At 40.2% G+C, this 22,997-nt stretch overlaps 1 protein-coding gene across 5 annotated transcripts in view; it reads right to left on the reverse strand.

Moving 5' to 3' along the window:
- The window catches only part of prkg2 (protein kinase cGMP-dependent 2), a 126,550-nt gene that overhangs the window by 60,856 nt on the left and 42,697 nt on the right, over positions 1–22,997 (reverse strand). For 4 of the 5 annotated variants that reach the window (XM_059646243.1, XM_048535979.2, XM_048535971.2 and 1 more), the window contains exons 7-11: positions 18,726–18,803; positions 11,959–12,053; positions 10,403–10,471; positions 9,145–9,243; positions 2,230–2,377 (exon numbers count right to left, since the gene is read on the reverse strand). In XM_059646243.1, coding sequence (XP_059502226.1) covers positions 2,230–2,377; positions 9,145–9,243; positions 10,403–10,471; positions 11,959–12,053; positions 18,726–18,803 — 489 coding nt within the window. The remainder of the gene's footprint in view (positions 1–2,229; positions 2,378–9,144; positions 9,244–10,402; positions 10,472–11,958; positions 12,054–18,725; positions 18,804–22,997) is intronic. The other variant, XM_059646247.1, reaches the window with a different exon arrangement.

Raw genomic sequence — 22,997 nt, forward strand, 5'->3', positions numbered from 1 at the left:
ATATTAAGGACGGTATACTTCAGTTATGGAGGGCATTGACGAAACAACATCTCAAATATTGTGATAAAAGCAAAATATTTCGGCACTGGAAATCTGAAATAAGGACAGAAAATTCTGGAGAAATTCAGCAGGTATGGCAGCATTTGTGATTGAAGAAGAGTCATACTGGACTTGAAACATAAGCTCTACTTCTTTCTTCCCAGATGCTGCCAGATCTGCTGAGTTTCTGTTGTCTCAAATACTGCGTGCAATTTTAGACTCCTTATTTAAGGAAGCACGTAAAATGCATTTCAGGCAGTTCAGAAAAGGTGTACAAGGACTGATCGAATGTGTGTGTTTTCTTATGAGGATGGAAGAGGACAGTCTGGACTTATAGAAGAACAAGGGATAATTTAATTGAAGTGTATAAAATCTTGAATGGTTTTGGCAAGATGGATGTAAAAGGATGTTTCCTTTTGCAGTCAGTCCAAAGCCAGGTGTGATTTAAAATTATGCGCCAGCATTTCACAGCAGAGATGAGAGTTTCTTTTCTCTTTCACAGGACTTTGGAACTATGCCTCAGAAAGCCTTGGAGGTAGGATCATTGAACATTTTTAAGACCGAGGTGGTTAAATCCTTGTTACAGAGGAATCAAGGGAATGTGAAATTCAAAAGACAAACATATTAACCGTGGTATTATTTAACAGTGAAGCAAATCTGAAGGGCTGATTGGTTTCCTTCTGCTCCTATTATGTGTGCTCATTTGCTTGTATGAACTTCACACAATACTAGAACAATAATCGGTACTAATAGGAAGTGACAAATATACAGTGACTGTAGCTTTCAGTGTGACATCTGCACTGTTCTTTATCACCTGTGATTCATTCCAGGGTTGTTTTTGGAGATTTATATGTGCTATTTCTCAATCGGCGACCTATAAAGGAGGTCACAGATGCCATTTGTCATTGGGCTGACAAATGTATCAGATTCAAAACATATCAGAACAGTCAGGTAGGAAAAAGGCAGTTAACTTTGGGAGCTTGGCAAGGAGTTAGCAAGTTCTCTCATGTGGCTAACAAGGTTTTCTTATGTGGGAATCCTTCTACTTTCTTACAGCCACCATGACTGTCATTTAATGCTACTAAAGGACCTCAGCCCGCTGCCACTTATTTCGATCCAGCAGTGGGTAGGATTTTGCCATGCAAGGAGCATGGGAACAAATCTGTGCCAGCCGCTTGAAGTCGCGTGTGGGTACCTTGTTTAAAGGGCCTAAATGGCTGCTTGACTGTCCCAGTATTGAGAAGGGGGTGTTCCACTGACAGCCATTCCACTACCCTTCCTGCTTACCTCCTACACCTACACTTTTCCTCACAAGAGCCCTTTTCTTATGATGATTTTTCTCATAGCTTTGCATTATAGTTTGAAATAACTTTAACAAAGTATGTTAATTTAATGCAAAGTTTTAAGCCTTCTTTTATCTTCTCAGCCTAGAATTTCATTTAAATCTAAACATTTTCATCCATTCATTAGGGAAGTTAATTCCCATCTGGTATCAGATGTAGATTGCTATATCTCAGAGTTATGATTCATAATTCTCCCCTTGCAGCTTTGCTAAGATTCTGCTTGGTCTTCACCAGATTTTCTGACATTTTTCATTAATTCCTGATGATTTTGCAGACAGCCTTAGTGCTGCCATAGCTCCTGCAGTTGATTTGTTTTTGTTGCTGGTAGATTTCTTTAGATTAGAACTGTCTGGTCAAAATCTACACCATGTTATACAGGACAGTAATGCCCTATGCTACTATCTTCTTATAAAATTGCGGTTATCTACCTGTGTGATCTGAGACATCTTCATGATGGTATTCGTCTATTCTACTGAAATCATGTGGGCAAGATGTCCATGTGAGGACATTGGCAGAAGATAGCTGCAATTTTCAATTTGTCTCTCTATGTTGCGACTTGTACCTAAGTTTTATACTGAGGTGCCGTCATACCTAAGGTGGCCCATTGAGGTGATATTGTACACTTTTCACTCTCCGTGTACTTCTGTACTTGAGTGCATGTGACATGTGTAAATAACGATTTGAACCTGGATCCCCAGAATGTTACCTGGCTCTCTGAGTTAACCTCTAGACCACCGCCTCCTCAGCTAGTTATGCTGTATCTGAGGTTGGTGTTAGTCTCTAAGACAGTCTCAGGCAGCATTAAAAATATACAATGTCATATTTCTACAGGAGGAAACCTTCTTACCAGCTCGACTCTCCCAAATCCACCTACTCCCAAGGTGGTGATGATCTCCAGGCTTCTGAAAGGTGATGTCGATGAAAATGTGGCAACCTTCTCCTTCAACCGAATCATCTCTAAAGAAATTTCTCCCCCTTGTGCATGCGTGGATATCCTACACGGAATCAGATGCTGAAGTTATGAGAACTAACACCATGATCCCTATGACATTTTAATTCTTTATGAGTTAAAGAAAAAGTGAAAGATTAGATCAAGAGGTGGAGCGATCACAAATAAGGTTGCTGAACAAGGAAAAACAGGTTTGTATCATGAGCGTTTAAATTCACGCAGCAGTTTGAATGAAGTCCTTGAGCTACAAGTAGAAGTTACTATTAGGTATGTGGCTGTCTTGGATCACAACGGGTACTCAAATGGTTCTTTTCAGATTCGGGTAAATATAATTAAGGGAAGGCTCGAATGCAGCAATGTGCTTAAAATGAATGTTTATTAAGTAAAAGCAATGATTATAACAGCAATAATAAATGACTATAGCGGTAATAATAAATGGAAAAGCAAAGAGGAAAAAAAACCAACAAGTCTCATGCTTTTCTAGAAAAAGCAACAAGTCTCATGTTCTTCGGCCTGTCAGGGACCCCTCAATCGGTGGCTGGTCTGGAGGTTTAGGTTCATTCCTAGTACTGTTCACGATCCTGAGCCGAGGTGAAGTCCAGCAGCAGCAGCAGTAGCAGCTTGGAATGAAACTCTCTCTCTCTCCCCAAGTGTGTGACACACAGCCAGCACAGAGAAAGCTGGCTGGTACAGAAAACACAGGATGGGAAACAAGTGCAGGTGTCATCTTCGGCTCATAAAGGAATGTTTGCAGGACTCATTCAAGGTCAGCTCGTCGAGTATTATTCTAAACTTTCCCGGCCTTTTCACCACCTCCGCGCCCCCCGCCCCAACCATCTTGTATAATCTATTTTCTCATGCAGCTGTCAAATATTATCATTAACTTTTAGGCCTTCAACCCATCCTATACAGTGGCTTAAAACACGAGCAGGGCTGGGAGTTAAAAATTCCCAATTCCAAAATATTCAGGAGCATGTGAAAATGAGGGTTGGCAGTACTAATTAAAAATTCCATTCTGGCATTCAACTAGAACCGAAGTTTGATAGGAAAGAAGTTAAATCTATTCCTTTAAATTTTATGTTTAAGAATAAGATGGGAAATTTTACTCCACTGAGCCCAATATCGATTGCTGAATAGTGAAAAGAATGCAGATGAAGGGAAATACGAGTAACTTCAACAAAAACAAACTAACTCACACCAGAGCTTTTAAAATTAAATAATGATATACTAGGGATAAAGGAATGTTATTGACAAATAAAGGAAGTGGTTTTCATAGAATGTTGGTGCCAATACAGCATTCCTACTGATTTCAGGAGATAGTGAAAAACCAGTTCAACCAAGGAACTTGTCATTGGTAGCAAACTTCAAGGTCATGGCATGACAGTAAATTAATACTAAACCATGGAAAGCGTGTGAAAAGGCTAGACCATCAGCAATCTATTATACGTCCGTCTGTTATTAATCATCTTAGTCAATAAAAAGAGAAACTGGACATGGATTATAACAGACAGTCCAATCAATACTGATGCTTAGTTTTTTTATCCTTGCTGTGTATTTGGAAGACCAGTTTAAAATAGAATTCATTTTGCGTCAATTGAATTATTTCAAAAAAATCTGAATAAATGAAGGAGATTTATGATTTCAGACTTATTAGCAAATATCTTTGTTTCACATAGAGTTGGAGAGAATGCAAATTAACATGCAAAACATGTATAAATTATAAGAGGTGCTGGATGTCTTTTTCACATTCCAACCTTCTGTCCGTTCCGATTCCAACTCGAGCTGATACATACCTGGATGTAGATTTTGCTAGAATTTTCAACAGTTTTAGTTCTAATCCCTTCACTTCCAGTGAAAACACAACAAATCTCTGCTCAGCAGCATCACTCAAATGTTGTCTTGCTGAGATAAATTGCTCAGTGCACAGGGAAATGGAGATACATACCTACACGTTACATCCTTACGATGTAATATGACAGATTCTCAATGTACAACACACTGTGATGTTTCATAACTGACTTTTGAAATGCTTAGTAAACTGCAGAAAGCTACTGAAGCATTTTGTCCTTCTAATGGTATTGCTAAATTAATACAGAAGCATTCGAACTAGCTTTGGAAACTGGACAGTGTCCCATATTTACAAAGTTGTCGGTAAAATATTTGGAATGTAAGGAATAAGTTGTAAAGATTTTGTACAATAAAGCCATGGCAACTGAGTACCTGTCATCTCTTTTGCCAAGTGGAATTGGTATACAATCCAAAAAATGAGCATGTTTTAAAGAGGGAATGTCAAATAAATGTACAAATATGCTTCAAGGAATCAACAGATATCAAACACAATCTTTAAGTCGCATAAACAAGATGACTTTGTACTAGAAATGTGCTTGACTGCTTGACTTTGTTGTCAGGTTTTAGAATGATTTACGTCAATGGTTAAATGGCTTGGGGACACAACCACAACAATAGCTGATATTCAAAACTGTCACTACGTCAACTGAAAATCATTTGCTCTTCAGGCCAAATTCCTGTAAAATATTACCTTGCACTAATAATAACGTACTATGTTGTGTTTAACAAAAGGTTATGCAAAGAAGCTCCACCCTAATGTCAATGGGAACATATACCTGTCACTGTGGAACTCAATGTATAGATCTAGTTTGATCTTTTATCTGTCATGAGTTGGCTGATCTCTGCCAGGAGGCATCCAGAAGCACACAATGCACTCCTTGGGCAAAGGAGAAAGAAACACAACAAATATCTACACTCTTACATCTTGAGATTCTCTTGTTGCTGCACCTAATATGCAACTTCAAGTTGCATTTATTAAGCTGATTTCAAATAATAAAATATTCAAAAGCACTTCACAGGAAGTTTACCAAACAACCTGTGACACCTAGCTACATGAGGAAACAATAGGTCTCGCAATGTTTAATGAATATATTAAAAGTGAACAGAGAGGCAGAGAAGAGGAATTGCATTGAACAGGGGATTCGGCATTCAGGGTTCAGATTATTGACAACTTTGCCTTTCACTGTGGGCCAGATTAGAGTCAGGAATGTGCAACAGACCAGAAATCAAACAGCACAAAGATGTCAGAGAATTGTAAGAAATAAAAACAGGAAGTATTGGAGAAACTCAGCAGGTCTGGCAGCACCTGTGGAGAGAGGAACAGAGTTCATGTTTTGCTTCCAATGATTATTGTTCACAACTGAGATTGTAAGGTGGAAGGAGGCAACAAACATTAATAGGAGAGAGAGCATGCAGGCCTTTAAGGACAAAGATGAGAATTTTAAATTGGGCTGTTGCCAGAGAAGGAGGCATTGCATAACAACACTCACAGGGGTAACATAGGCAATGGATAAGGGTTTCAACAACATATGACATGAGACACAAGTGGGGACAGAGAAAGTTAGGAAAGTAGAAGTAGGTACTAATGATGATAGGGGTATTTAGGGGTAGAGCTCAGACCAGGTTCAAATAGAAAGCCAAGCTTCCAAACAGCCTCTGTGCTTAAGGAATAGATGGAGTTGGTGGCTAGGTTGTGAATTTTATGTGCATAAAACTGGAGCAGAAATACATGTAGATGTACGTTTTGAGCTGAAAATATATCCCTGCCTGGTAGGTGCATCAAAAAAGTTGAACTATGGCTCACATCTCTTTAATGTTGTCTTTATCAGTTATTTATCCTGAAGAGACCACCAGATCAACAAGATTCCTAATCTTCAAGGGTTGGGTTCAGGTCCTGCCAAATTATAATATTTTTAAAGAACACTCAACCCTGATGTGGAGGAACCTTCCAAACTACACCACAACAAAAGCAGCTATTATCCACTGTCTCCTTCCATCTCTCCTTCCTCCCTCTCTCAATTGTTGCCTACCTACTTCCTTCCTTTCTTTTACCCGATTAGTGCTTCCCTCCATCATCCCAACCTTTGCCTCCCTCCCTCACCTGATCCTTGCTTTCTTCCCTAATTCAAATCAATGCTTCCCTCCCTCATTTGATCTATGCCTCACTCTCTCACCGGATCATTACCTTCTTCCTTCACCTGATCGTTGTCTTCCTTTCCTCGCGCTGTTTCCTTCCCTCATCTGATTGTGTTAACCTTTCATGATCAATTCCCCTCCGCTTTCAGATTGCTACTTGCTTCTCCTGATTGCTGCCTCTTTTTCCCAAGTGCTCCTTCCCCAAAAATCTGAATCTCTTCATCTTCCAATCACAACTTCCATTCTCATTTGATCGCTGGCATCTTCTTGCCAAACTAGTTGAGGGAAATTGTTAATTATGCGATGGGACATAATTGAAAGCAATGGATTTTCCCTGAAAAACAGCTTGGCAGTGTTAGCAACTGTTTGCATTTTGCCAGATTGCCATAATTGAGTTGCAAGGATTTATATCGAATGTGCACTTCCTGCTCATAATCAGCACAGGTCAGCTTGCACCAAATTGAGTTAATTTTAACCAAATCTTTAGACCAAAATTTTTATTCATGACAAAATCAGGCTTGGCTATATACCTGTTCCAATCAACATTATCTGAATTCTCTTACAAACAAATGCAATTGTATAAATGTAACAAAATGTGTCCTGTTCAACTCAGATCCAAACCTAAATCTTGCAGGAGGCAAAGGAGTGGGAAATTGTACCAAGTGACCATACAATCTATGCCCCTTTCTAGTCACTGGTAGATTGTCAGGATTTTGAAGCAGCTTGGAAACAGATTTCAATCAAAGGTATTAAAGTGAAGAGAGAAAACTAAGGAAAAATAATTTCTAACAAAAAGCTTTAGAGAAAAGTCCAGTATAAAGGTGTTTCTTCTATGAACAAAAACAAAGTTGCTGGAAAAGCTCAGCAGGTCTGGCAGCATCTGTGGAGGAGAAAAAAGAGTTAACGTTTCAGGTCTGGTGACTCTTCCTCAGTTCTTTAGGTTTTTGCACTGTTTCTTTTTATTTTTTTAGTATGTAAGTGACTTCCATAGTGTTTAAAGACAGTGTCCTCTAATCTTTTATATCTTTATTTGGGAGCTAAAATTAGAAAAAAAGCTGTTTTAAAATCAAAGATTGTTGGAAGATGGGCTGCAGTTTTCAAAAGCAAATGACCTGACACTCATTGTAAGCATTGTTTGCACAGCTGATTTATTGAAGTGTAGTTTGCAGATGAGTTGGTGTTAAGGGGCATCACAAATGGTGATTCAGCCAGTAACAAGTAGCTAATTGGTCTGTGGGCTAGTGATCAATTATTGATCACAAAGGCCTTCTGCCTGCCAACAACAATGGTTCTCAGGAAGCTGAATTTCTTGCAGCTGTGAACATAACAGTGAGAAGCCATCAACTCTCCACCAGCCCAGGCAGTCTCTCTGTTCTCTAGTGAAAGCTACCTTCAGCCTGAAAAAACTAGTTTATTTTTTCTTTAGTGATTGCCACAGGCTGTCACTGATAATTATTAAGTCAAATTCCTGCTATAAGTACAATCAGCTACTTTGTGACTCCTGCAAACCAGTGAAAGTGGGGAAGGAAGACCAAGAAGCAGCGTTCTGATCATCCAAAGAACCATCTCAGCTGATCCTTTGCACCAAGGCCACTGAACTGCTTTCTCAGTTTTTCCTCCATCCATAACATTTATCTCTTTTATATCCTATGTTTGATTGCTCGTATACAAGAGTGTAAAGGGGAACTTTATAAAGGGATTAGAGTTTTAACCAGTTGAGTTATGTACTGATAATTCATGACTGTTTGCCTGTATTTAGAGTCTCATGACTTATAACAAGTAGTAATTCTTGTTAAGTACAGAAACCTAATCTGTGTTTTATGCCAACGTGGGTCTGAAAGATAATAAAATGTGAGGCTGGATGAACACAGCAGGCCCAGCAGCATCTCAGGAGCACAAAAGCTGACGTTTCGGGCCTAGACCTAGTGGATGAAGGGTCTAGGCCCGAAACGTCAGCTTTTGTGCTCCTGAGATGCTGCTGGGCCTGCTGTGTTCATCCAGGATGAAGGGTCTAGGCCCGAAACGTCAGCTTTTGTGCTCCTGAGATGCTGCTGGGCCTGCTGTGTTCATCCAGCCTCACATTTTATTATCTTGGATTCTCCAGCATCTGCAGTTCCCATTATCTCTGGGTCTAAAAGATAGGTGGATTAAGGAATTTTGCATGTTTTTAAAAATCTTTAATTTTTGCGATGACTACAGGAATAGCAGGGCATCTTGAAAGAACAACAAGAGCAGGGTGGTGGCTCAGTAGTTAGAACAACTGCCTCACAGCACCCGGAAGCAGGGTTCAATCCCACTCTCAGGAAGCTGTCTGTGTGGAGTTTGCACATTCTCCCTGTATCTGTGTGGATTCCTCCCACAGCCCAAAGATATGTAGGTTAGGTGGATTGGCCATGATAAATTGCCCATAGGCTAAGTGGATTAGCCTTGGAAAATGCAGGGTTACAGGGATAGAGTAGGGGGTTGGGTTTGAGTGGGTTTTGGAGGGTTGGGGTGGACCAATATGCCGGATGGCCTGCTTCAACACTGTAGGGATTCCGTGAAGAGTGGGATTTGAAATCATGAGTATCACAGTCCATGGGCTCTCATGCAGACATACAAACTTCCTGCAATGATGCAGTGGCACAGCTGAAGCAGCTTCCAAAACATTTGTCCCAACATTTATGTCATAATAATTCATGCCAGCCTTTTCATCTTCTTTAGAATTCATCTTGTCAATAAAGATGCACAACTTGCTAGTCCTAAACATTTTAAAATACTGAAAGAGTGCTAAATATTTTTATTTCTCCTTTGCTATTGAGAATGTTATTGAGGCTTGAAATAACTTACCTGGCATGTCTTTTCTCATCATCTCTAGTCAACTCCGCTACATAACCCTGAAGGTAGTTCTGGAGTTCATCAAATGTTCCGACCGTTTGATTGAATGTTCTGTAACATATAACAACATAGATGATGAAACTCACAATTGATTCCATTGCTCTGAACCTACTTGAGAAATATTGAATGACCAAAAAATACAAGACCTCCAAAACGTGCGACAGCTTCTGCTGGAACAACCAGAGTCAAGGCCAGGGGAAATTCAGACTGCATAAATTTAGAAAAGTATGTGGACATTTCGTTATTATAAAACATGGATAAAATAACACTGGTACTTCCTTTCTAAAGGGAAGGGATTAAATTCATTTATCTCACAGAATTACATGAGCGTTACCGCACAGAAGAAGGCCATTCGGCCCATAAGACCTGTACTGGCATTTCAAAGACTGTGTGACTCACAAACTCAGGTCTCAGAGAGAATTATTATCAACAGACCCTGGGCTCTGTCCTATCATTTACTCCCTAGCCCACCCACCTCCCTTATTTCTGCACATAAACTGACCTTTTCCCAGCCACCATCAGTTCTGAAGGGTCACCAGTCCCGAAACATTAACTCTGTTTTTTTCCTTGACAGATGCTGCGAGACCTGCTGAGCTTTTCCAACAACTTTGTTTTTGACACTAACTGCACAAAATGACTTCACTTTTGATATTACTTAAAGCTTGTTATTTTTACATTATTTCGAAAAAAAGTGGCAGCGCTCTAAAAACAAAATAAACAACATTTCATACCAAAAATTTAGTCAGTTATAATAATTACATTCCTAGTTTTATATTTTTTTCCATAAAGTTAGCAATAGCTGTAAGCCTTGCAGGAAAGTTTACAATTCTCAATGAACCCACATTAACCAAGCACTTTAAGTGCAATTGTTTTTTTATGTGCATTGTACGTTCAAATTCTTTGACATTACTTGGAATAATTACGCCTGTCTGCTAAGTTTTACAACATTATATTAACATGTAGCATAATTCATCATGTTTCAGTTCAATTAAGAAAAATGTTTACAAAATTGAGGCATTGACATTAATGACCATGTCAGCTTTTAGTGCCCATACCCTGCTGGCCTTTGAGGAGTTGGTACTGAGATGACTTTTAGAACTGCTGTGGCCTTTGTGGCAAAGTTGCTTCCACTTACAACTAACATGCTGAAGGGGTTTTCTCTGAAATTACAGTTATTCAACTAAGAAGATGTTAGTTAACGGACACTTACTCTCTGTCTATCACAAGGCATTCCACATTGTTTTCATCAGCAATTATATTAGCTGACCTCACATCATCACTGCAAATAATAAAAGATCAAAAGCATTTAGAAACACAACAAACACTGCTTTGAAGTACACTGCGATCTGGCAACTTAACTCTTGTGTTTTCAAACAGAATAATACATGCACAGAGCAAAGCTTTCTCACACACATACATACATTCTTAGAAAGTCCAGATTGTTAACTTGTTTAATTAGGTTTTCAATTCTCTGCGATCAATTAATACTTCAGGTAGCTCTCCATAGAAACGATGAGTCTATGCGTAAATTTATGTCGGTAAACTTGTCAATCAGATTCCCAGCAGGATTAAACCAAGAAGGAGTGACAGCAGCTTCCATATTTTCTAAGGCATATTTCCAGTGAAAGTAGTTCCCTGATGGGAATGCTGAGTCTGTGGATTTACACACGAGGGAGGACGCTGATAAGCACTTTGAGATCTGTGGCTTACTTTTTGAGCTTTCTCCATCCCTTTCTGCCCTAGTACTTGCAAAATGTGGTGGTGGTTGTCGCAAAAGTAAGGTATCCCTATCATGGACTGGGTCCAGCCTGAGCTGAGGGAGAGATTTATGAACTCACCACTGAACCAGAAATAAGGCCAAGGGGATTTTGTCTCTCAGACCTCATTTAAATTCCAGTCTGGATTGAAAGCGGTAGATAATTGTGCAGCTCAGAGGCTGCTCAGCAAAATCAGGTGAGTATCAGGATCAGATATTGGTGCAGTCTCTCGATCAAGGATAGGGGAAGCAGTCAACACGTAGAAATACAAAGCCTTCTGCCTGGAACCCGGAAATGTGTCCATACATCCAACACAGAAGGTAAAAAAAATTGCTCAATGCCCTTATGGAAAAATGGTGCCACAGTCCTAGGAGTTGTCGCTTTTACTATTTATCAAGTCAAACAAGTGCCTGGCCAATTCAATTACCCTCTTGTCTGGTTTCCCCTGGTCAGGAAAGGTTAACATCATTTTATAACAGCTGGGCTAACTGAGGCTAGCAGTAAACATTGCAACAATGTCAGAAACACTGCTGGTACAAATGCTTCTCACCTGAAAGTGGACATTTTTTCTTCCTGTCTGAAGGGCTCATACAAATGAACAGGTTTGTGACAAAATGATTCCAGCATCCAATGTTTTAATAACTATTTCACAACAAATTTTTCATAATTCAATTTTGCACTACTGTGGAAAACTGATGCCACAGATAAACACCAATTTTACAGATTTTTTTCCCTTCTATTGAGTTAATTGGAAATTAGGCAATTTCCACAAATAACAGCTATATACATGGCTGGGAAACAGAAAATTAATTTCAACAAAACATATTTTAGATGATCTATGAGTTGCTACTTGAATACTGACATTTAACAACTGTACATCTTACAAGTCATCTTCTGAAATTGTGATAATAGTATCTGTGCTAATATCCCAGGCATTTCAGGATAGCAAGTGCTCCATTTTTCTCAAAAATGGTTGCTGAGTTAAGACATTTATTTCCAGCAGTCAAACCTGATTAGAGCTTTCTCTCCAAAGTAATCTCCTCTCTGAAGGACTTTGATCAGCTGAGGCTCTATATGGTATTCGGTGCTCTGTGTGACTTTTACCTAAAACCAGAGATTTAGAAAATCATGCTCACAAGCATCATTCACAGAACCAACATTGACTAACTTTTCAGAGTCTTTGACGATAGTTCTAACACACAAAGGAAAATCAAAATAAGCAGGGGACCCAGCCCCAATCCATCTTCAATAAACCCAAAGGAGGTGCATCAAGGGCTAATTAATTTTACTTATATTAGAAAGGAGGCTGCAAGCCTCCATATCAGGTCAGGTTACAGAAAAGTTGTATTGGAAATAGCAACTGCCAGCTGTCAGCTGCCTGAGCACTGCCTCATTAAATCCACGCATTAGCGCTCACGGAATGTGTAAAGTGGTGATCAGTTGGCTCTCATATTGTCAGAACAAGAATCTATGGGACATGGAGATAATGGGAACTGCAGATGCTGGAGAATCCAAGATAATAAAATGTGGGGCTGGATGAACACAGCAGGCCAAGCAGCAACTTAGGAGCACAAAAGCTGACGTTTCGGGCCTAGGCCCTTCCGAAACATCAGCTTTTATGCTCCTGAAATGCTGCTTGGCCTGCTGTGTTCATCCAGCCCCACATTTTATTATCTATGGGACATGAAATTGCTTTCATCCCTCGAGGCTAATTATTTGCTGAAGTGCCTTTTGATGACATGGTGATCAAAATGGTTGAACTTAAGAGAATTGGAAATAATTTCAGGTATGCAAATTGTATTCTTCTGATCAATATGAATTATTTGCTAGTTATCCTTAATCAGGTCTTGTAACTCTACTGAGTTGGGTCCCCTACTCTGTTATAAATTACCTGTCCTTCAAATACATTCTCTCAATTACCTTTACTGCTTCAGCTAATATTGACAAAGACTGAATTTTGTCGTGTTTCATCGATTTCTCTCTGAGAGGTCTAGAATTTAAAATCGTCCCAATCTCGACTCATTATGTACCATGCCCTGTGGTACTCCTGATTATCCCACTCATCGAGGTGAAAGTATCCACCACAGATGTGATAATCTGGGATCCTTGGCCTGGGCACCATCTTTAAATGGTCACCATACACCTGTCAGTCTGGAGCCAAGACACCACAATGATCCCTCTGAATTTAAACATTTCCCAGTCTCTCACTAATAAGAAATACCTGTTTTCTGTTTTCCTACCAAAGTGGATAACTTCAGATTTGCCCACATTGTGTTTTCATGTGTCATAAGCTATTTGCCATTCACTCAATATGTCTATGTCCTTTGAAGCCTTCTACATCCTCCTCAATGTTTACTTTCCCATTGACTACATATCATCAGCAAAGTGTCAAACACACATTTGTGTAGGTGTCCCAAAAATGTTATAATTCCAGCTAACGTAGAGCAATGATGATGTTGAAACTTCCTGTGGGCAAGAAAGGAAGCTATTGAATCCACTACTGGCTTCAAAGTGTTCTATAAGCAGTAGCAGCATCAACATGCCAAAGTAAATCTTATGGAGACATGGCAATTGGCAATTTTAACTCAGTACATTATCTTAATGTGGGGCACAGAGTTCCTCTGTTGTACTGACAAGGGACCTTTCTTTACTTAGGGAGCTGACTGATCAAAACAATTGGGTGTGCGTGGACTGAGCAGAGTAATACCAAGGGTAGAAGCAGCTTTGTAAACAGAAAAGTTCCATTAAGACAATAAAAGCTTTGATTTCTGCTTTCAAAAACATGATTTGTTATATTAGTGATTATTAAAAACAACAGGCTTTAGCATGCGGGCTGTACAATGAGCACATGTGTGTAACCAGATAAATTGTGATGTGACGAAAGAAAATGATCCAATTGAAAGGAAACTGTGTGGGAGATTTAATGCTTTTAAAACATCAATTTGTTTAGCACTTGGAGCTACTGTTGAACTATCTGTGTAGAGAAAATCTGATGTAGAGAACAACATTTGCTTTGCATTGACTAAACCTACACACAATTCAAACTGAAATATATCACTAAATCTACCAACAAAGTTCAGGACAGCTGGAAAATCTAGATGTTACAAAATGTTTAACTCATTAAAACCACAAAATGTGTGACATTTTATAGATTCTAACCATGATTAAACGGTTTAATAAATATATGTTCTCCATTGTGTTTTCTTAGACTTGATATTTGTTTCTACTTGTTTCCATCACAGAGAGTTGGGCTCAAAATGCAGACTTACTCATGCCTTAAGCAGGTTTCTACACCAATGCCTGAATAGTTGGCAATTAATGTGTCCCCACTGACCATGGCCAGTCATTGATTGGAGATGGACAGGACTTTATGTCCTTCACTCAGGCAGAAATCCTGCCTCAAAGAGTTGATTGGCCAGGACCTCATTGGTCCCCAGCGCACTGGGGCAGCAACAATCAGAACTGGGGCTAGAAGTAGCATCCAGCTTCTAAGTCCTGGAATCCAGGAAATGGGAGGCCAGAGTAAGGCATGTGTTTGAGCATGTTATGTGTCTTGATGGTGAAGCCACAGGGGAGGGAACACAGAGGGGAAGGGTGGACAGACCTGGTTGGCTGAGAGCTGAGGATACCGGGTGTTATGGGACACACCTGATGTGGAAAAAGGGATCCTCAGGGCATCTCTTATCCCATTTAACGTGCAAATGTTCTCCTCCAGCCAGCTTCCCAACTGTGTGAACTACTGGGCCCAAATTGCGACAAGAGTTAATGTCCCACCTGAGGCCTTTTATTTGCCCCTGTAACATTACAGACTGGTCACTGGGGGTGGGTGAGGGAGGGGGGCAATAAGCAATTACTTGTGAAAATCAGGGAGACCATTAAATTCTGCATGTTAAATAGAATAGATTCCTAACAGATCTAAACCTGTGGCTGCTGATTCATGAGGCACTGGGTCATAAGCAGCAGCATAATTGTACTCAAACATTATCCGCGGATACATAATCCCCACTCCACCATTGCCATTAAACTGGGGATCCGCTCAAGATCAATGGAGAGTGCAGGAGGGCAAGCCAGGGGCAGCACCACGCAGACCTAAAAAATGAGGTGTCACCTGGTGACGCTGCCAAACAGGACTAGTTGCTGAACTAAGCAATCAAGCATAAGCAGCAAGCAATTGACTGTTTCATAACCAAGTCAGTTCCAAACTCTGTGGCTCTGACACATTCAATCACAAACAGTGATGAGCAATTTAACAACTCAATGGAGGAGAAAGCTCCACAAAAACTTCCCACCCTCAATGATGGGGATTCCAGTACATCAGTGCAAACAGTAAGGTTAACACATGTACTACGACCATCAGCAAGAAGTGTTGATGCGGCGATCCATCCCGGCCTCCTCCAGAGGTCCCCAGCAGCACAGTTACCATTTTTTTGGCCAATTCGATTCAGTCAATGTGAAAACAAAAGATGGCTGAAGACACTGCATAAGTTCTGTGTCCTGACAATTTTCCAGCACTCGTACCGAAGATACGTGGTCCAGAATATACCTCCTCTATAGCCAAACTGTTCCAATACAGCTACAATGCTGCCACCTTGCCGATAATGTGAAACGTTGCCCAGGTACAACCTGTGCATAAAAGCAGGACAAAAACGAAACCGGCCAATAAACATCCCATCAGCCAGCTTTCAATCATTGGTAAAATAACAGAAGGTGTCATGAAAACTGCCATCAAGCAGCCCTTGCTTAACGATAACCGGCATGTTGATTTCAATTTGAGTTTTGCCTGGGTCATTAACTCCTCATCACATTATTACCCTAGTTCAAACATGGACAAAAAAGCTAAATTCCAGAGTGGAAATGAAACTGACTGTCCTTGAAATCAAGGCTGCATGGGAAGTCATGAAGTATCAAGGAGTCTTTGCAAAACTGCAATCAATGGGAAATCTCTCTACTAGCTGGAGGCACAGCTAGCACAAAAGAAGACCGCTTGTTGGAGGCCTGTTATCAGCTCCAGGACATCACTGCAGATGTTCTTCATGATAGTGTCCTTGGGCCAACCATCTCCAGCTGCTTCATCAACTATTTCCCTTCACATTAAGATTACAAGTCTCTGACTTGTACGCTGATGACTGCACAACCTTTAGGACAATTTGCAATTCCTCCAATACTGAAGCAGTCCATGCCCAAACACAGCAAGACCTGGATAATATCCAGGTTTGGAATAAAAAGTGGCAAATAACATTCACACCACAAGTGCCAGGCAATGACCATTTGTAACAAGACAAAATCTAAGTATGTCACCTTAATATCGAAAGGCATTACCATTTCTGAATTCCCCGCTATCAGCATCTTGGGGTTGCAAGAATTTGATCTGGAATAGCCAGACAAATACAAATACAATGACTACAAGAGCAGCTTAGAGGAAAGAATCTTGCAACAAGTCAGTCACTTCCTGACTCCCCAAAGCTTGTCTACCACCTACAAGGTACAAGTCACTAGTGTGATGAAGCACTCTCCACTTGCATGGGTGAGTGCTGCTCCAATGAAACTCAAGAAGCATGAAGAGATAACACAGTGTGTAACTGGAGGAACACGGCAGGCCAGTAGCATTAGAAGAACAGGAAATTTCACATTTCGTGTTGGGACCCTTCTTCATTTCTGAAGAAGGGTCCCAACCTGAAATGTCAACTTTCCTGCTCCTCTGATGTTGCCAGGCCTGCTGTTTCCTCCAGCTCCACACCTTGTTATCTCTAATTCCAGCATCTGCAGTTCTTACTATTTCAAGAAATTTGAAGACAAGGCAAAGCACCTATCTTGACTAGCTCCACATCCACAAGTTTCAGTCCTTCACCACTAATGCTTAGTAGCAACAGTGTCTACCACTTACAAGATGCTCTGCAAAAATGGACCTAGGCTCTTTAGACAGCATCTTCTAACCACTTCCACCTAAAAGGATAAAGGCAAATAATACATTGGAAATCCACTTGCAAGTTGACCACTCATATGCTAATATAGATATATACTCTCCTGTTCCTTCAATGTTGCTGGGTCAAAGTCCTGAGTCTCCCCCTTGACAGAATTTTAGATGTACCTACACTTAATGGTAGTTCAAGAAGGCAGCTCACCACCACCTTCTCAAGGTCATAAGGAATGGACAATAAATGCTGGCCTTACCAGAGACAGCAACATCCCATGAATGAATAACGAAGAACAGAGATGTAGCATGGTGCAAAAAATGGAACATTAAATTTCTCCTTTATTTTGAAATGAATTTTATTTTGAAAGTTATTTTGTTTACCAATGTAACAATGCGTAACATCTCACCTTTCAGAAATATAATGCTTTAAAAAAAGAGTTTTCTGATTGTGAAAGCCTTGCAGAATCCCTCTTGAGTTTTAATATTAATTCCTCTGGAAATTAACTTTTCACTTAAAGACATTTGACTGAATGTCTTCAGGAGTGCAACCACAATGTTAAGTGAGGACTTCTTGTTCATGATTATAGAGCATGCCTGTACCCACTTGGTTGAGGTGGTTAAAAAAAAATCAGAGCAGGATCATATTATATCAGAGATCTCCTGGTTCTTTAAAATATGAAAGGCATTAACATATAAATGCAAGTTGCTGTTTTGAGGCTAAATCGTAAGGGCTAGAAAAAGGTTTCAAATGGATCATGACTTTAAACTAAGTATATTAAAGTAAATGCTTCCAAATAATTTGATGATCGTGTTTCTTTCGACCAAATTAAAATGCAACACTGGAAAATAAAATGCTTAAATAGTTGCACTAACTTAAAGAAAAATATGCTATAAATGTATAGGATACCACTCAGTGTCAGAAAAATAAAGCTGAATTGATACTTCAAGGAGGTGCCTTTATCAGGAAACTTATTTCAGAGAACGTACAGTTCAGTTCAAGCATATTGAATATCTTGTCCCCTTTATGCTGGAGACTGACAATTTAATAATCTATGATTTACAATCTTGCCCATTAAACTGAACCAATTCTGTCTAAGAAATATTTACTACATTTTTCCTTCCTGACTTTAAGAAGATCATATAAAATTCATTGATTTTTTCTTGATCATTTACTAATGATAAGCCAACATGCACACTGGAAACCATTAATCTGATAATATCAGGCTACCAGATATTGAGTCCGACTAATACTCTGGGTTGACGAAAGTGTATTTGCAAATGTGGGTTTTGCCTCCAGCAGGGTATTTTATGCTATTCCTTGAAATATGAAAAAACATGTGTGGGCAGCACTAGTTTTTAAAGGATCCAACAGGTGGCCGTTATTTAAAGTTGCTACATTCACAGACACTTAAGTACCTGGGTGAGTGTTAGTGTATTCAGTTTCAGTAGAAAAGCATGTTTCAGATAACATGTCATGCTTCAAGTGATTCGAGTTAAAACGGAATATGCAATCTTTATACCCTCATATAACATGTTATGATACATAGATGATTACATAATAAGGATGTCTCTTAAAGGTAAATTGTGTCTCTTAAAACTAGCCATGGTGTGAAGATTCTGGTGTTGAACAGGGGTGAACAAAGTCAGAAGTTACATGACTCCAGGTTATAATCCAGCATATTTATTTAAAATCACCTGACAAAGGAGCAGCGCTTGAAAGCTTGTCATTTTAAATAAATCTGTTGGACTATAGCCTGGTGTTCTGTAATTTCTATCTCTTAAAAGTACACTGACATACATAATACTACAGGAATAGGACATAATTTCCAACTGAATGCATCTGCTGGGATTAAATATCTTACCTTTCCCTTCGCCAAGATAAAGAAAGTACTACCTTCTTCACCTTCCCGAATAATGTAATCTCCTTTATCATAGTATTCCTGTAAGAAAACAAAATCTTTTGTTACTCACTCCCATACTTTCAATGTCAAAGACAGTTTGTATTATCCGGGTCTGAAAAGGTTAAGGTCTGGGCCTGTCTACATAGTACCTCCCAAAGTGCTGATAATAAATAACACATGCCAGAGAAACTTGGATAAGGCTTCATCATGGCTTCAGCAGAGTAAGACATGCATATGCAAAGTTGTACATAGTTCCTTAATGTATATGTAATTGTTACTGTTTAAGCCTATGGGAGGCCCAGTAATACATTCAAAATTACACTATTATGCGTGCGAAACTGCATCTTTTGAACCACTGATAAAAGTTGCTCCAGGTCCCATACCACCAACACAGCATCACAAGGCAACTGGCTTATCATAAAAATGAGGGTGTGCATGCAACCTTTCAATAATCCACTTAGTGCCACAACTTCTTGCCGGTGATATGAGGTCTTGGCACTCACTCACACAGGTTTCTGTTCACTGCACAAATGCAGGATCCCAACTGTCTGGCAGGAGCATGAACACTTGAGTTCTGTCATTCCTAACCCTGGCGCAGCATAACTGATTCTCAGTCACTTACAGGAGACAGATCAGCAGAAGCTCACAAAATTCAGGGTGCACATGTATCTTTCTTTTCCTCTGTAAGATTAATCTTAAGTGAATCTTTCACCATTTTATCAAGTTTCATTCACCACTCTGGCCTTAAACTTATTTTGCTCACAGGATTGAATTTATCTTCCCTATGTTTTCTAATGCCCATGTTTAAAATAGAATCAAGTTCTTCTTCTTGCCAAAATTACCTGTTACAATTTCCAATTAATTCCCTTCCCCAGGCTGTTACAACTTGTCATTCACCTCTTACCATCCAAAACTCATTTCCTTGCAGTGCTGAGTTTTCTCGCAGAGCATCAGTTATTTGTGTGATATTTCCAAATATTGAGCTGGATTTGCCAGGGAAATAATATTGCATTTGCTATTCACACCACTATTGCTGCATAAATTGTCCACCAATTTGGGTAGAAACATCATCATTGTGAATTGTTGTTAATTGTTAGCTGATTTGTGCCACTCCACTGCTTGTCTCACAATAACAGGAGCTCTTTGATCTCCATGAGTTTCAAGGAAGTACTATGTTTGCATAGTAAACATAAATTAACTTTGTCACAATTATGGCTGATTATTAATAGTGCAAAAACATTTAGTGATGATATCTAGGTACGTTATGGCAACTTATAATCTCTGACCAAAATATTTGTTGAGGTGGGGTGGATGCTGAGGTTTGGATGGGATAGTGTATGAGTAGAAAACTGATTAGCTCAAAGATCCAGTTTGGATGCAACAGCAAAGCCAGAAATGGCAAGTAACCGTTCCAGACTTTGATTTAAGTCTATAATTGAACTACTAATGTACTCACAACAAACACGAGATAACTGAGATTTGCTGAATTGGATGAAAATATTATAGAGGGCCAACATTTTGCCAGATTTTCTCCTGCCTCCATTACTGTTAAACATTCCTCCAAATTGCTGCTCCACAGGAAATGGAGGAAACTAGAAAACATTTTGGAAAGTGTCCATATCTTCAGCTTATGGCTGGAGGGGCAAGGGCCTAGATGTAATCTGTCTTCCCACAGAAATTTTGAGTGGAGTTGGCAGACCAGAACAGGGGCAGAAAATGTGGCAGCCTGAAACTGTGAGAATTGTGAAACCACCATAGAAGTGATGATGTGAAGGTGCTAGTGTTGGACTGGAGTGGACAAAGTCAAAAATGATATGACACCAGGTTATAGTCCAATAGATTTATTTGAAATCACAAGCTTTCAAAGTGTTGCCCCTTCGTCAGGTGCTCTCTTCTCACTGCACCTGATGAAAGGGCTGCTTTCTGAAAGCTTGTGATTTCAAATAAAGCTGTTGGAATACTCCTTGATGTTATATCATTTTTGACTTTGCGCACCACAGAGGTGGCATCAATGGGCATCTTCAGCTTTATATTCCATCTCTCCAGGAGTTTCTCTGATTACTACACTCGAGAAATAATGACAATCATGTATAAATAGTCAACAGATAAAGATATCCTTTCAGTTGTTTCAGGGGCGGGTGTCCAGGAGGAAGTGCGAGGGCAGCCTGGGAAGTTAAGCTTCCACCCGATAAATATGGGAGTTAACTAATACTACACGCATTGTGTCTCCCACCCTTCCACCTCCTCTAACCTAATAATAACGACCAACTGTAGTGAGGAGGTAAGCTATTGCATTTTGTTTTCCTCATCTCTTTGTTATCTTTCGGGGTGGTCACCCAGACGCCAAATCCTCTGTGAGTGGGTTGGAAGACAAAGCCAGAGTCTGAGTATATAACAGAGTAAACTTATTGGAGCAGCAAACACTGCGAAACTAAAAAAAACTAATTCATTTTAAATAATTAATGAAGTAGAGATGGCAGGCCAGGCGACGTGCTGTAGCTGTATGATGTGGGAGCTAGCTGATCCCATTCAGAATGGCAGTGACCACATGTGCAGCAAGCGTTGGCTGCTTGAGGAGCTCCGGCTCAAAACTGATGAGCTGGAATCTGAACTCCAAACACTGCAGCACATCCGGGAGGGGGAGAAATACCTAGATGCTGTGTTCGAGGAGGCAGTCACACCTATTAGATTAACTAATGTTAATTCAATTGGTGAGCGGGGACAGCAGTGTGTGACTGCGAGTGAGGCAGGTAGAGGGACCCTGCAGACAGGAACACAGGAGCTGCAGCCCTGAACATTGTCCCATAGGTATGAGGCACTTGCTGCTTGTGTGGATGAGGAACAGCGCTGCAGGAAGGATGGGTCAACTGACCACAGCAGCATGGTCCAGGAGACCATTCAAGAGCGGGGAGCAAAAAGACAGTTTGTAGCTGTAGGGGATTCTATCATCAGGGGGATAGACAGTATCCTTTGCGAGCAGGAGAGAGAGACCCGCATGGTGTGTTGCCTACCTGGTGCCAGGGTGTGGGACATCTCTGACTGGCTTGAGAAGATATTAGAGAGGGAGGGGGATGATCAAGTTGTTGTGGCCCACGTAGGTACCAACAACATAGGCAGCACTAGGAAAAACGACCTATTTCAGGATTATGAAAAGCTAGGAAAAAAAATTTAAAAAACAGGTCTTCAAGGGTCATAATCTCCGGATTGCTGCCTGAGCCATGTGCAAATTGGCATAGGGAAGCGAGGGTCAGGGAAGTAAACACGTGGCTGAAAGAGTGGTGTGGGAAAGAGGATTTCCTTTTCATGGGGCACTGGCATCAGTTCTGGGAAAGGAGGGATCTATATGCTGGGATGGACTCCACCTGAGCAGGCTTGGGTCCAGTGTTCTAGCGAAAAGGGTAAATCGGGTGGTTAATAGGACTTTAAACTATTAAGTAGGGGGGAAGGAAGAAGTGAGCATACAGGGAGAATAACTATTAATGTAAGGCAAAGCAGCAAGTTAGCAGGTGACGAGGAAGCTTCAAATCCATTGAAAATTAGGGAAAAAGTTAAAGGGAAGGAGAACTCAAGAGTTGTTAGTAATGGAGGTAATAGGGCCCAAAAAGAAGGTGCAAAAGCTGGCATAAGGGCACTTTATCTGAATGCTCGGAGCATTTGAAACAAGTTGGATGAGTTGATGGTGCAAGTCATGGCAAATGGGTTTGATTTAGTGGCCATTACAGAGACATCGTTACAGGATGGTCATGGCTGGGAGTTAAATATCCAGGGGTATCAAACTGTTCGGAAGGACAGACAGGAAGTTAAGGGAGGTGATGTTGCTCTGACTTATAAGGTTGATATTAGGGCAGCAGTAAGAGATGATATAGGCTCTACTTAACAAAATGGTGAATCCATTTGGTTGGAAATTAGGAATAGCAGGAAGGAGAAGTCACTTAGAGGTGTGGTCTAAAGGCTACCATATAATGACACTGTGATGGGGCGGGCAATAAACGTAGAAAGTAGCTAGTGCATGTAAAAATGGTACAGCAATTATCATGGGGGATTTTAATCTACATATCGATTGGTCAAAACAGGTTGGTCATGGTAGCCTTGATGAGGGGTTTATAGAATGCATCTGCGATAATTTCCTTGAACAATATGTAAGGGAACCTACGAAGGAGCAAGCTATCCTAGATCTAGTCCTGTGTAATGAGACAGGAATAATTAATGATCTCACAGTTAGGGATCATCTCA

Source organism: Stegostoma tigrinum, chromosome 1 (assembly GCF_030684315.1).
Source record: "Stegostoma tigrinum isolate sSteTig4 chromosome 1, sSteTig4.hap1, whole genome shotgun sequence".
Lineage (NCBI taxonomy): Eukaryota > Metazoa > Chordata > Chondrichthyes > Orectolobiformes > Stegostomatidae > Stegostoma > Stegostoma tigrinum.